At 41.3% G+C, this 14,649-nt stretch overlaps 1 protein-coding gene across 5 annotated transcripts in view; it reads left to right on the top strand.

Moving 5' to 3' along the window:
• Window positions 1–3,258: 3,258 nt before the first annotated feature.
• The window catches only part of CUL4B (cullin 4B), a 34,949-nt gene continuing 23,558 nt past the window's right edge, over window positions 3,259–14,649 (top strand). Inside the window, exons 1-3 of one of the 5 annotated variants that reach the window (XM_039487157.1) lie at window positions 3,259–3,381; window positions 7,354–7,860; window positions 10,973–11,088. In XM_039487157.1, coding sequence (XP_039343091.1) covers window positions 3,363–3,381; window positions 7,354–7,860; window positions 10,973–11,088 — 642 coding nt within the window. In that variant the 5' untranslated portion in view covers window positions 3,259–3,362. Of the gene's footprint in view, window positions 3,382–6,201; window positions 6,223–6,313; window positions 6,458–6,533; window positions 6,622–7,353; window positions 7,861–10,972; window positions 11,089–14,649 lie in introns of those variants that run through there. The other 4 variants (XM_039487159.1, XM_039487160.1, XM_039487158.1 and 1 more) reach the window with 4 other exon arrangements.

The following is a 14,649-nucleotide window of genomic DNA, read 5'->3' on the forward strand; positions in this document are numbered from 1 at the left end:
CGCATCGGCTCTATTAGTGTGTACACTTCCACAATGGGTTAATTTATCTCCCCAACTGTAAAATCCTTCCTTATATTATGAATCACTGATCTGGTTTATAAAAATAACAAAATACATACAGAATTTTAGCAGACCAAATTCAAGGTCATGAAAGCCATAGCTGACAAAGTACTACAGCAGGGTAAGAAAAATTTATTAAAGATAAATGTTAAAATTATATAATACACAGGTTGAGAAAAGTGTCTGTACATCTAGGTATAGTGCTTAGATTATCCAAAAACACAAAGTTTGTTTAAAAACCTCATAAAATACATATAGTACATAATCTGTAATAACCCAAATTTAGATAAATTTAATGAAAGTTTAGATATTAGAATCTGAATACTCGGGTACATCACTCATGAAAAGTTATACTGAGAGTTGGTTGTAGAAAGCAAATATAGGAATGAGTGTAGATTGTCCCTCAGTAATTGAGCATTTAGGATGGGTTGTCCCTTTAGTAGATATAATCCATCAGAGAAGTACTTCTGTTACTAAAGCAAGATAGTATGGAGCATAGTCCACGCAATCACATTAAGCTGGGAAAGATCTATTTGATCCTTGCCAATGTGGGATTATTCCCAAGGTACATTTATATTTTCTTCAGTGTAAATAACTTAAGTGATAGGGTTTCCACTTCTTCCATTAACAGTCTGTTCCAAAGCCTCTTACCACCCGGAAATTTTTCCTAATGTTCAGCCTAAAATTTCCCTTTCTTAATTTCATCCCAATACTCCTAATTGTCAGGGACATCACCCTCAGTAATTCCTCTCCCTCCTTAATGTTAATGATCTTCAAATATTGTAGAAAATGAATGGTTACTTACATTCCACCTTCTCAGTTGTCACTTACCCTCCTAAGGTCATATCTACACTACCACTTATGTCACTCAGGGGTGTGACAGAACACACCCTAAGCGACATAGTTTGACCAGCATAAGCAGTAGTGCACACAGCGCTATGTCAGCAGGAGAAGCTCTAAGGTCTCTAGTGTAGACATAGCCTTTGATTTCACAGTGTTAGGGCCTGATTCTGGGAGGCTTAAACCTTTAATTTTCCCTCATAAATCAGTCGTTCTAGCTCCCGGTCACTTTTATTGATCCTCTCTGAACTCCTTCCATTTTGTCTATATTTTTGAAGTACTGAAGTATTGTTCTCAATGTGGCTGCACAGGTCTAACTGATTGGAATTTAGTAAACAATTATATTGATGATGCACAAGGAATAGAATCCCACTCATTCACTACAAGCTGTATGGCTAACAGGAATAAAAGCAACAAAGTTATTTTTGTCCCTGAAGTCAACAGGACACAACCCTGAGCCCACACAGAGAGTTTCTGACTCAAGAGAGGTTCTGTTTTTACATTGGTTTCAGAGTGGTAGCTGTGTTAGTCTGTATCAGCAAAAACAACGACGAGTGCTTGTGGCACCTTATAGACTAACAAATTTATTTGGGCATAAGCTTTTGTGGGCAAATTTATTATGCCAAAATAAATTTGTTAGTCTGTAAGTACTCTTCGTTATTTTTACATAGTCATTTTTCAGAGTAATATTGTGCCTTAAAATAGTATATAGTGATTATTTTTCAAATAAGACTCTCTGCCGCGCCAGTATGTTATATAATACACACACACCACTTGAAAAAATTAAGGCTGTTTACTTTAGAGAGGAGACAAAATAGAGGGGATAGGGTAAAGGTATACTAAATAATTACTAATCTAGAGATGACAGGGTGAATAGAAGAGCTTGATCTTTCTCATAATAAAAGACCAGAGACATTCCTTGAACTCCAGAGTCAGCACTTAAAACCGATAACAAAAAATTACACATACAATTATCCATGGAACTCATTGCCTAATATGTCATTGAAACCAAAAGGATAGACATTTATATAGATATGAGAACACCCAGAGATAAAATAGAACAGATTTTAAAAAACCCTAAAGTTTGGAAAAGATATAAATCATCATGCTTCAGGGCATAAGCCAACCTCTACATGAGAGGTACTAGGAGGAAACTTCCTCTGTGAGCAGGTTATTCCATAATTCTTCTAAAATATTTCTTACACCTTCCTCTGAAGCATTTGGTAATGGCCACTATCAAAAACTGGATACTGGATTACAAGAACCATGGGTCTGATCAAGTATGGCAATTCTTATGTTCCGCTCATGCTAGGGCTGAGATTTTGCTGTAAACTACATTGGACAAACTGAGATCTGAAGCTCTCATATAGGAAGTCTTCTATTTTAAATTTTTAAGTAATTTTTTAAAATTAGCAGATAGTTTAAATATATGTTAAATTGATCACAAACCTATTGCACTGTAATGGGTCCCCATTGATTATTTTTCCTTGTTATCTGGTCTCCTCCTGTGAAATCTGTTCTTTTGTGTGCTTTTACCCTATACTATGCAGATTTCACAGAGGAAACCAGCGTTTCTCAAATTTAGGGTCCTGACCCAAAAGGGATTTATTGGGAAGGTCACAAGGTTATTTTAGGGAGGTCATTCAGAGCTAGGTGGCCAGAGAGCAGCGCCTGTTGTTCTGGTGCCCTGTTCTGAAGGCGGTGCCCCGCCAGCAGCAGTGCAGAAGTAAAGGTGGCAATACCATACCATGACATCCTTACTTCTGCACTGCTGCTGGTGGTGGCTCTGCCTTCAGAGCTGGGCTCCCAGCCAGCAGCCGCCACTCTCCAGCTCTGAAGGCTGCTGCCACCAGCAGCAGAACAGAAGGGTAGCAGTACACAACCCCACCACAACTCCTTTGTGGGTCAGGGCCCCTACAATTACAACACTGTGAAATTTCAGATTTAAATAGCCAAAATCATGAAATTTACTATTTTAAAAATCCTATGACTGTGAAATTGATCAAAATGGACCGCGAATTTGGTAGGGCCCTAGCTATTTGCACAATAGAGCTTTTATTATGCTTTCAGAAGCATTGCTTGTTTGTTACTTGCAGCCTTAACACTGCTTTTCTGGGTGTTGTTCCACTTTTTCAAAAAATAGTCCTTCAAAAAGAAGCCAGAAATAATTAACAACATTATTCAACACAGAATATTTTTAAACAAACAAAAAAAAATCTTAAAATTAACCAGACCAAAAGCTATCCTTCCCCGGCCTCTGAATCCCAAACAAGGCCCTATCTTTTGCAGGGTGGAAAAAGATCCGACTCTTGAAGACTGAACACTGGGGCTGGTCAGGGAGTCTGTCATTGGAGGAGATCCTAGTGCCACAGGTGAGGACAGGGAAAGAGCCACCCCTGAAGGTGGAAGGGGAGCGGAACCACAGTGGCTTCCCATGAAGATCCCAGCTGCCGGAAGGGGGAATGGGTTCTGGTGAAGACAGTTATGTTTTATATCGTTGATTAGGACCAAATTATATTTTGTCTGGTGATGGTTGTGATAATGGATGTACAATCACACCATGGTGATTAGCACAGTAAAAAACATAGCTTAGATAGTTAAAACAGATTAGAGAAAGTATCCATCAATCTTCTTCTAGTCTGACTAGACATAAATGCTTTGGTTCTTTATATAGCTAATAGAAAAGGAAAATGTACATACAGGCTCCAATCCTGCTCCTGTTGAAGCCAATGGCAGTTTTGCCATATACTTCAGTGAGAACAGGATCGAACCCATAGTGTATGCAAACTGCGAGGTTCTTTTCCCAGGCAAAGTGAACCGGCCAACCTTGATAGGTCCTAGTTAAATGTACAGTAATACTTAATGAAAGTATAGCTGTGGTACACAGGGTAAAATGATGCCTGCATAAATGCAACATTTATTCAAACAGTAAAATAAATATATGCAAGGGAAATGTTAAATATACAATATACAAAGATGAAAGAACTCCAATATTATATAAATACTCAAGTGTATAAGTAATTTAAAAAGCAATTATCTTGCATTTCATTTAAAAAAATAATCAGGGACCTCATTTTATCTTTTACACAAATAGTCTTGTTATTCTCTTACTGGAGTATGAACAAGAGGGAAAATTTGTCACAATGACAAACTATTTCAAAAGGATTTTCTTGAGCTCTTTGGAAGACATTTATTTTCTGTAAAACAGCTACACCTTAGTAATCATAGCCTGGCTAGATAAAGTAACCCTTTTTAGAGGACTACTGTTAATAAACAATTATATTCACACAATATATAGATAGTATTAAGAACATAAGGCCAAATGTTGCCTTGAGTAACACTTGAGTAAACCTGGAGTATCTTCAGTGTAGCCAAATAAATCAGTGGTTTTACCCCATTATAACTGAGGGCATAATTTGGCCCCAGGGTTCACATAGAGGTTTTTTCCAATGGGAAGTTAGCATCTCCCTTCTTTTGATACGATGAACTCTTTCAGTCTCATTGGGTCCCAAGGCAGGACATCACTATCTATTTTCCAATTTCCCCAGGTTCTCTTCCACACATATGACTGTCTTTGGAGGCACATCTACAAAGACTTCAAGGCTACTTTAATTTTTGCATTATCTGAATTTGTTTGCACAGAGCAGTGTTTTCCAAACTTGTTCCGCCGCTTGTGCAGGGAAAGCCCCTAGCGGGCCGGGCCACTATGTTTACCAGACGCATCCACAGGTTCAGCAGATCGCAGCTCCCAGTGGCTGCGGTTCACTGCTCCAGGCCAATGGGAGCTGCTGGAAGCAGTGGCTGGGCCCAGCAGTTCCCATTGGCCTGGAGCAGCAAACTGCAGCCAGTGGGAGCCGCAATCGGCAGAACCTGCAGATGGGGCAACCATAGCCCCATTGACCCTGGGCAGCGAACTGCGGCCAGTGGACGCCGCGATCGGCCGAACCTGCAGACGCGGCAGGTAAACAAACGAGCCTAGCCCACTAGGGGCTTTCCCTGAACAAGCGGCAGACCGGCTTTGAGAACTGCTGCTCTAAACTATAAAAAAGCCAAACTAATTTTGATTAAAATTTGCTAAATTTTGGCCTAATATAAATGTTCACAAGATTTATAATTTTCTAAAAAATAACCCACCTGATTTTTGCAGAATTAGCTGTGGGGGGAAAACGTCTTTTTCCACTATAAGCCAACCACTGACTAAAGTCTGAAATTTGAGAGCAAGATCAAAGATACCATAGTTTAAATAAGTCTAGCCCAACTTTCTAATTCAATTCTTGTTTGCATATTACTGTTTGCCATTGTGTAAGTGAGTGGTACCTAGTGGTTAAAGAACAAAACCAGGATTCCTGAAATCTGGAATCTTTCTAGCTCTACCACAGCTTTGGGCAAGTCACTGCACTTCAGCTGTTTCAGTCCGTTTGTCAAATACGTACCTGCTTCTCCATGGGCTGGTGACGCCTAGTTAATATTGGGAGAGCATCCTCAGATGGAAGGCACTAGAAAAGTGCAAGTGTTCCAGAATACTTCCCCAGCTGTAAAGTAGGTAGCTTATACTATGCCCGCATAGGCACAGGGCCGGGGTGACAATGCAGCTACATTACCTTGACTGTGAGTTTTTGCAGTACATGCACTGAATGGGGGAGCAGCCAAGCATACCTGGGTATCTGCCCCTGCAACCATTCAAGGTCCGGGCTATTCCTCTCCCCACCCCATTTCTGTGAAACCCCAAGCGGGGAAGGTAGGAAGACAACACAAGCCGCAGCCCGCGGGGCTCAAAGCAGCTGAAGCTGTGTGAGCGGGTGAGGTTCTGGGCCTGTACTGTGCAGGACAGAGGTCAGACTAGATGGTCCCGTCTAGCCCTACAGTCTGCGGTCTGGGAGCGCAGGAGAACACGCCCTCCACAGGCAGACAGACAGACACACACGTCTGCTGGGAAGGCTTAGAGCCAGGGCACAGACCTCCGGCGACCGAGAGGGGAGTTCACCCAGCTGCCCCCGGACCACCGAGGGAGGCATCGCCCCGCGCACACCGCCCGGGCGAGGCAGGCCCGGAGCAGCACGGCCCCAGGGCGGGGGCGGGCAGCCCGCGAGCTAGGTGGGCGGGGAGCCGTCCCCTCCCCCCGGGCCGGCTCGGCCAGCGCCTGTGGGGCGGGCAGCGGCTGAGGGGGAGGGAGCAGTCCCAGGGAGCAGCGCCAGGGGGCACCCCCGCCGCCTGAGCGAGCGTGGGAGAAGCCGGGCCCAAGCCGCCCCATCCCCGAGCCGGACAGCGGGAGTGGCCCGGGCACCACGAGGGCCTGCACGTACTTCTCTCGACAGGGCAGAGGTACGGGAGCCGACAAGGATCAAACCAACTCCCTCCAAGGGCTGGGGTGGGCGGGCGTAACCCAGGCACGGGACCCTACAGGGAACCAGCCCAACCCCTCCCTCTGCTCCCGCCAAGCGGGGTCGGGCTGTAGCCACGCCTCCTGCCGTACGACGTACCCCACGCTCCAGAGCGCGAGGGGATAACGAACCGTCCCGTCCCCCGGCGCGAGCTGCCGGCACCATGATCACTTCCGGTAGGTCAGAGGGTAGCGGAAGGGGTGGTAGGAGGTGGCAAATTAAGCCAGACGGCGAGTGGGGAGAAGGCCCCGCAGGGAGGCTATTCCCCCGCCACGTACTTCGGTCTGTCGGTGGCGAGAGACACTCTCCCACTCCGGCCTCCACCGCTCTGGGGCCCTCGGTAGAATTTCCGGGCGGCTGCCTCCCAGAATGCCTGGCGGCCGGATGTGCCGCCATCTTTAGGCTCCCTCTCTCCCTTGTATTGACAATAACAAGCCCCGATCCGTCCCGTCCCCCCTCCCGGGAGAGAGAGAAGGAGGCAGAGAGGGGGGAGGAGGGAGAGCGGGGGAGCTAAAGCGAGAGGAGCGGAAAAGGCGAGAGGGGCGGGGGCTGAGGTAGAAGAAGAGGAAGGAAGGAAACGGGCAAGGGGAGGAGGTGGAGAAAGGGATCTATAGACAAGAGGGAGCGAGAGAGACTCACTCACCCACCCACCCCTTTTATTTCCTCTTGAAGAAAGAGGGTAGGAGCAAAAGAAGGAGAGAGTGAGGAATTGAGAGACCCCAGTGGGAGCAGAAAAGGTAGAATATAGGTGTAGAGAGGCGGACTGGGAGAGGCTCGTGGGTGGAGAGAAGAAGGAAGAGGGACGCTGCTGAGGCGTAGAAGCAAGAGAGGCATGAGAAACTACTGAGAAGAAACAAAGGAGCAGTGAAGAGAGGAAATAAGTGATTCTACCGAGAGAAGAAAGTGAAGGAGGGGGGGACTGAAAGACTCTGCTGGCAAAAAGGAGGAGTTGAGAGACTCCTCTGAGAGAAGACAAACCAGAGACTGACTCTAACTCTCTCTTTGTGTGTCACACCAAAAGAATTTGATGCCCCTCAGTCTGTTCACCTCTGTGTGTTCATGTTTCCCACAGGTTTCTCTTCCCCCAACCCCCCAGCAGCAGCTCAGGAGGTCAGACCTGCCACTGATGGTAATAGCAGCAGCAGCTCCTCCTCCTGCAAGAAGAGAAAGTTAAACAACAGCAGCAACAACTCTGAAAGAGAAGAGTTTGATTCCATTTCCTCCTGTTCCTCTTCTCCTTCCAAAAACAACTCATCATCATCTTCCTCCATCATCACCACCTCTTCGGGGGGGCCCTCATCCAACCATCACCTGCAGAAGAAGCTGCGCTTTGAGGACTCCTTGGATTTTATTGGACTTGATGTGAAGATGGCTGAAGAGTCTTCCTCATCCTCTTCTCCTGCTGCCTCTTCTCAGCAGCAGCACCAGCAACAGCTCAAAAATAAAAGCCTTTTAATTTCATCAGTGGCTGTGGGGCACCATGCAAATGGCTTGACCAAAGCTGCCTCCTCCACGGTCTCCAGTTTCGCCAACAGTAAACCTGGCTCTGCCAAGAAGTTAGTGATCAAGAACTTTAAAGGTAATAACAAGCCATAATTTGTCCTCCCCTTTGATGAGTTGATGCTCAACTCATGTGGTATTTCAACATGACAAGCTATCCAGTTGGCTTGTAAATAGGCTTTATTGGAAATACTCTTCTGTGGTGAACGCCTGAATCTGTATGTAAAAAGGAAAAATAATCTCTTATGGTGTAGACTTGCCAAATCTAATACACACTTGGAGGCAAACTCCATCATTTGGGATTACTTTTAAGGCAGCTTTCATTGTGTCCCTTGAGAGGAAGGATTTGAGACCTCTTACTCCTGATTTTTGCTTTTAAATCAACCTTATTCAGAATGATACCATTTGATATCCCTCATGTAGTAATTCCAACTCAAGAAACAACAAATTGTTTAGTCCAGGGTGTTTGACAGGTCTCTGCAGAAGATAGATAATTGTCCATCTCATTTTGTCCATCACAGTATGGTCTCTGCCTATTTTATTTCATTTTTAAATAACTTACATTTGTAGGTGAGTTCTAAGCTTTATGATTGAGCTGGTCTTCCCTTTCCTGGGTCTCTAAATGGATTGGAATACGTTTTTTTGTCTTTTCTTCTCCTTGTTGCTCCACTTCTCCATCCTCTCACCAGAAGAATGTGTGCTGCTCTTGTTGCTTGAGTTTTGGAGTGCTATGTGAGGCCAGGCAGAGCTGATTGCTGCAGAAGCAGGGGAGCAAAGCTTGGGCTGATGTGATGCTGCCTGAGAGCTATTTCAGCAAGTAGCTGCATTATTGGCCATTATAGGAGCAGGCAGGGAATGTGCATAGCTTTCAAGGAGCTGCCTGTCAGTGTACCTGAAAACCATGGGCAAAATCCAAGGTTCATGCAGCTTTTCTTGTTTCTGCCCTCTGCACCACCTCATGCTAGTCTCACAACTTAATTCCCTACCCCTATTCTCCTCCCTCACATTGAACAAACGGTGGTTTATGTAACATTTGCATCCCAAAGGATACTGAGGTGCTTCTTCATATGCTTTAAAGATATACAAGAGGAGAGGGGCTTTTTATCTTATTCAGGACAGTAAGTTTGTAATGCATCTATATCTAGTGCTAATTTATGGTGCTCAAATTAGATTATAACTCTGCTCTGTGGTATTCATGATAGCACTTATGAAAAGTTCTTCCACCCTACTCCGGAATGCACTATCCTCATTTAGTTTGACTGAGTTCTGGAATTTTAGGATGGTGATGCATGATAGTGAAGTCTAGTCTTTGTTTATGGCTTCTCTTACAGGTTATAGGTGAACGGAATATGGGCAGTAGCCTTTCACAACTTACTTAATGTTTGTTAATGTTGTAGATTACACATTCCTGTGACCACTTGTGGCATATTATGAATTGTTGTGTTGTCTGACACTTAAAACATGTACCAGCTCTGTGACTACTATTTATTGAGTCAGCATTAAATGACAGTTTGAAAATATTTTTTTAATTATACCCTTATCTGTGTTACTAATAACACCTTATTAAAATTAGAATACATTTTAAAAACAGTAATTTTTCACTGTTTTATTTATGCATTTCTTTTTTTAATTCACTCAGCTTGGACAGTGAAAGTGAGCTAATCACATTTCTACTTAGTGCATAAGAACCTGAATGGGAAACTAACATAATGCTGGAATATTGCCAACACTGTAGGAACTATATATTTAAAACAAATTACCTGTCTCTATTATGACTCCCTCCCTCCAAAAAAAAAATCACAAATTTCTGTTGTCTTAATTTTGTTTAAAATCAGGGTTTGCAAAACCTAAACTGTGGGCCAAACTTGACCTGAAAGTGTGCATGTCTTTCTCTTTAAACTCCCTCCCCTCCCTTCCTTTCCCATATCCTAATATTCCTCCTGGAGCAAAGATGATAACTTAAGTATTTTGTTTTTAGAATTCTAAGTCTGCTCTGTCCTGAAACCCCTGATACTTTTTGATGCCTTGAGATGTGGCTATGATCCTGCTGAAAGAGAGTGAAAACCAATCATTTAGGCATCTCATCCATTTTTGTTAATTGTTCAGAAGGGTTCCTGTTGAACACTACAAGGGATTCTGCATCTCATAGGTGTTAAGGTCTCCACTTATGCTGCACTTCTAGCCCTTGCCAGAAGCTAGTAGTATTCAGGATCCTGTTACTGAACTAATTAATATTACATTTTTTTCATTAAAAAAGTCCCCAAATATTTCCATAAACTTGCTTTAGGCAATCATTTTGTGGTTAGATTTATGATTTAAAAATTAAACTCGCTGCAGCATTGAGGATTTGACTTCGGAGATTTTTGTTAACCCATTTTACATACTTTTTTGTTGAATGCAATGTACAATGGAAGAAGGCTGTACTAAATGATAGTGGAGTTGAATCTTTCCAAGTTTGAGCTTGGGCTTGAAAAACATAACATACACCTGCTGGCCAGAACCTGCAGACCTTGGAAAACACCACTGCATTGGTTCAGATTGGAAGGTTTTCTTTGCAAACAAAGGTCTATAATCATAATGTTTCCTGTGTAAATATAGCTTGAAGTCTGCATAAATTGAAGGGATGGGTTTCCTTCACCAGTTTCCCACCTGGCCATTGTATAGATGTTTTTCAGGTCGTGAGGAAGAGTAGTACATAATAATTACAAAGTTCTTACTAGGTATATACAGTTGTCTGTCTTGGAACATCTGTCATATAGATCTAAAAAGGGTTGCTTCCATTTTATCAACACATGATGATCAATCCGTATGTCACTTTCTAATTATTTTGTCCTGTGCTGTTAGTCTAATAAAAAGTCAGTATTAATGAAAGTATAGACTGACAATATTTTTTCACTTGAACTGTTAAGTCATAGGTATTGCAGAGTTTATAGACCAGTGTCTGGTATCTGCTACAAGTGCTGTGATGTGCAGGCACAACAGGGTGACTTGAAGACTGAGAGTCAAGTTGAAATTTAGAATTTCCTTGCTAACAATGAAAGCAGAATCTGATAAATGCCTAAAGAGACTTTCTTCATGTATGTTTTAGTGGAAGCTAGAGTGTTTTTGCAAATCTGTCATCTTCACATCATAAAACAGCTAGAATTTTCTGCTGTCCTTTAACAGGATCTCAATCTTTGTTTATATCCTAGATAAACCTAAATTGCCTGAAAACTACACAGATGAAACCTGGCAAAAATTGAAAGAAGCTGTGGAAGCTATCCAAAACAGTACTTCAATTAAGTACAATTTAGAAGAGCTCTATCAGGTAAGTGGGCCCGGTCTATATTTAAAGCCCTTCAGTCTAAATAAAATCTGGATATGCTCTGTTCATTTTTCATTTCTCAAAATGATTTTTGTGATTATTTAAAAAAAAAGGAAATATGACAATTAGTAGTTACTTTCCTAGTGAAAAAACTATTTACTTAGAACAGTTTCTCAAAGTGAATTTTAAAAATCCAGAATAAAGGATTTGCAAGAGCTAAAGTTGAACTGAGAACCTTTTTACCTGCCAAGAGCATAATCTAAGGTGTGGTTTCCCTTGCAACAGTTGACACGAATTAAATAAGGCAAGGAGCTGTATTCCCTTTACTACTGCTTTTGAGTTTGTGCTGTGTAGCTGCTCAAGGAGAAACATGAAATCCTAAAACGTTTGGTGTTTAGGTAAGAAAAGGACAACTTGGATTAAAATGTAATCTATTCGTGTCTGTCTAAACACAATCTGTTCATAATTTAGGATCATAAACAACCATTTAAAAAAAAAAGATTTAACTTGTAAAGTAGGTGTAAAATGTGTCACCATATTTCCTCATGAAAATCATATTCATTTGATTGTCATTGCTTGCCATTAGAATTATGTATATTTGACCGTGAAAACATTCAAACTACTCCCCCCACCATCATTAGTCATGATTATTTTGCCCTATTTATTTATTTGTTTGTTTGTTTTATTTTTAAAGAATGCTGTCAGGTCTAAATTGAGTATTAGACCTTTTTTAATAAGCTCTTCAGTCCTTATACAATTACATTTCTGTTTCTGCATTTTTCATGTACAGTTACTTAACTAAATTTGTTTAGTCAAAATAATTGGGACTACTTAAACTTAGGGGGGCGGGGTTTGTACCACCTAGTGCTGCACCTAGTTATAAAGAAGTACTTCTATTTGTTCTATTTTCAAGCTTTTATCGTTTGATGGATTTTCATGTTTTTTCTCAAAAAGGTGAATTTTGAACTCCAGCAAATATGTGATGACATTCTATTTTTAGGTCTTATTGAAGTTTGGGATGGGTTGAATTGCCTTAATATAGGCTGATTTTTTTATTATTATTATTATTATTATTTATTTTTGGTCATTCCCATGTTCCCTCCCACCCAGTGCATGTTACATGCACTTTAGATTCTTGTTTTGAACTTTTAAATCAAAACCAGTGAGGTTGAGAAATTTCATGTTGTTTACGTGCATGGTTCCACCAATATAAGGCGCTTCTTTGCAGCATTTTTGAGAGATGATGGCATGATAGACACACAGTTGTTGTGAGATTTTTATTTCACATTCACCTAAAAATAAATGATAGAATAATACAGAACTATTTTTTTAATAATAAAGTGAATCGTGGGCTAATCTACCACTCAAAGGACAAACACATCAGTTAACTAGTTGAAATGACCTTTATCTACAAAGTCATACTGAAAACCTTGCCACTACTTCAAAGTAGTAATTTAAAATGAACTTGCCCTCTTAGAGGTTGATCTCAAACCACGTTTCACTGTGCTACTTATGCTCAAGGAGAGTGAGTTACAACTGCTTTGACTGTTATGACTTTGAATATCCTAACATGTTGAAAATCTCAGCCATAGTGTTCCTAGTCACTTAAATATATTTAAATAATTGTAACACTTCATACTTGACTGCCCTCTAAGTTGAATCTAAAAATAAATGTCTTAATTTAAAAATAGTAATAGCGATTGCTAGTATTTTAAATGCTAAATAAACCAGTGCTGCTTGTGAACAGCTGCTTAGTAAATGGATCTGATTCCAAATATGCTTTGGCAGACACCATTATCTAAGCAGAGAGAGGAATCGCACAAAAAAAGCCTATAGAAGTTCCTTCCCGCACTCTTCAAAGGGATTTATTCATATTTTGTTTTTGAACAGAGCTAAGCTTCTTGGTTTTAGCTTGACACATCTGTGTGCCAGTAAAATCCCACCTAGTGGAACATTTTTTAAGCCTTTAATTTTTTAGACCACTAGCCATTAGCGCTGTGTTAGTTCTTCTACTTCTCAGATTGAAGTTGGGGAAGAGTGCACATAGATAAGCAGCTAAATAATCCTGGAGAACTGAAAGCTTTATACAAATGTTTATTTGCCAGAATAATTTTCTTCAGTACATCAATACTAAAAAGTAGAGGCCTAGACTTGGGCAATAATTCCCTGTTTAAATGTATGATTACAATAAGAAAGGTCAACTTTTTAAACATTTCTTGAAGTACCCATTGCTGTGGCCTCAGACAGCCATGTGTGGTGTCGTCTCCCCCACCCCACCCCCCGCCTTCTCTTCTTCCTTATCCTCCCCCAAAACAAATGTAAACTTCACAATACCCAGATGGGTCTGGGGAGCCTTGGTCCCATGTCCTGAGTATGGCTAATAAATCTGAGAGTGGAGAATCCCGAGGCAGGGCTTTTTATTCTGAACAACCCACTTCTGTGAACGGCAAGTAGGTAGTGTGATTATTTGAAGTGTTACCACACAAGACATTCTGCTATTGCTATCATTTTAAATATTGATCTAGTACAATGTTGCAGTAGCAATTGTACAGTATTGTTGGAGATACTTCCATTTAAAAGGACACAGTTTTCAGTGGAAATTCCCTCTACCTGCCTATTTAAAAAAAAAAAAAAATCTTGTCTGTTGTGTTTTCTGAAATTTCATACTATGGGTGGAATTTTTTTCTCCATTAAAATGCATGTATTTTGTATTTGATTTCTTGTGTCAAAACAAAAGGTTTGAAAATCCTATTTGACACAAACGCGTTGTGAATTTTCCACTACTTACGACTGTAGAACTCCAGATATACATGTGCTCATGCATGTATATGTGTGAAGTTTCATACATAAAACTCAGATTAATTTATTTTAATTTCACTTATTACACATTGAAATAAATACACCTGCGATGAAATCCATCCATTCATAAAGGGTCTGTATAAAGTCCTCCAAAGTGCGTAAGTCCTTGCAAAGAGTGGGAAACGGAGTGTGTATTTATGCAGCCACTGTTTTCTAAGGTCGGGGGGGGACTCTGTAACACCTCAAAATAGGCTGGCAAAGAGGGGTGCTGATCAGTTGGCCAGAAACCATTGCCTACGGATTATGGAGAGCCAGCCATTGTTAACCCTGCTTATTAGCTAGAAGAATGGCTGCAGAGGGGTTGTGCATCTGGCTTGAAGGTGGTGTTCATATTTCCAGCCCCCAGTAGTCCTCTCCCCCTACCTCAAAGCCCATTTGGGTGGAAGAGGGGTTACATTTTGTATCCTGTGTTTACTTGAAAGTTTGATCTGACTTCTCACATTTTAATATGATGTCAGTTAGAAGCTGACAATGTAGACTATAGTAGCATGAGAGAAAGGGAGAAAACTCCAACCCATATGCCATCAAACTGAACAAAGAACCATACAGTGTTTTTCTGTTAGATCAGTGGTTTTCAACTTGTGGTCCATGGACCCTTGGGGGTCCACAGACTATAACTAAGATTTCCAAAGGGGTCTGCACCTCCATTCAAAATTTTTTAGGGGTCAGCAAATAAAAGATGATTGAAAACCATTATGTTAGATT

The sequence above is a fragment of the Mauremys reevesii genome, linkage group 9, assembly GCF_016161935.1.
Source record: "Mauremys reevesii isolate NIE-2019 linkage group 9, ASM1616193v1, whole genome shotgun sequence".
NCBI classification, from domain to species: domain Eukaryota; kingdom Metazoa; phylum Chordata; order Testudines; family Geoemydidae; genus Mauremys; species Mauremys reevesii.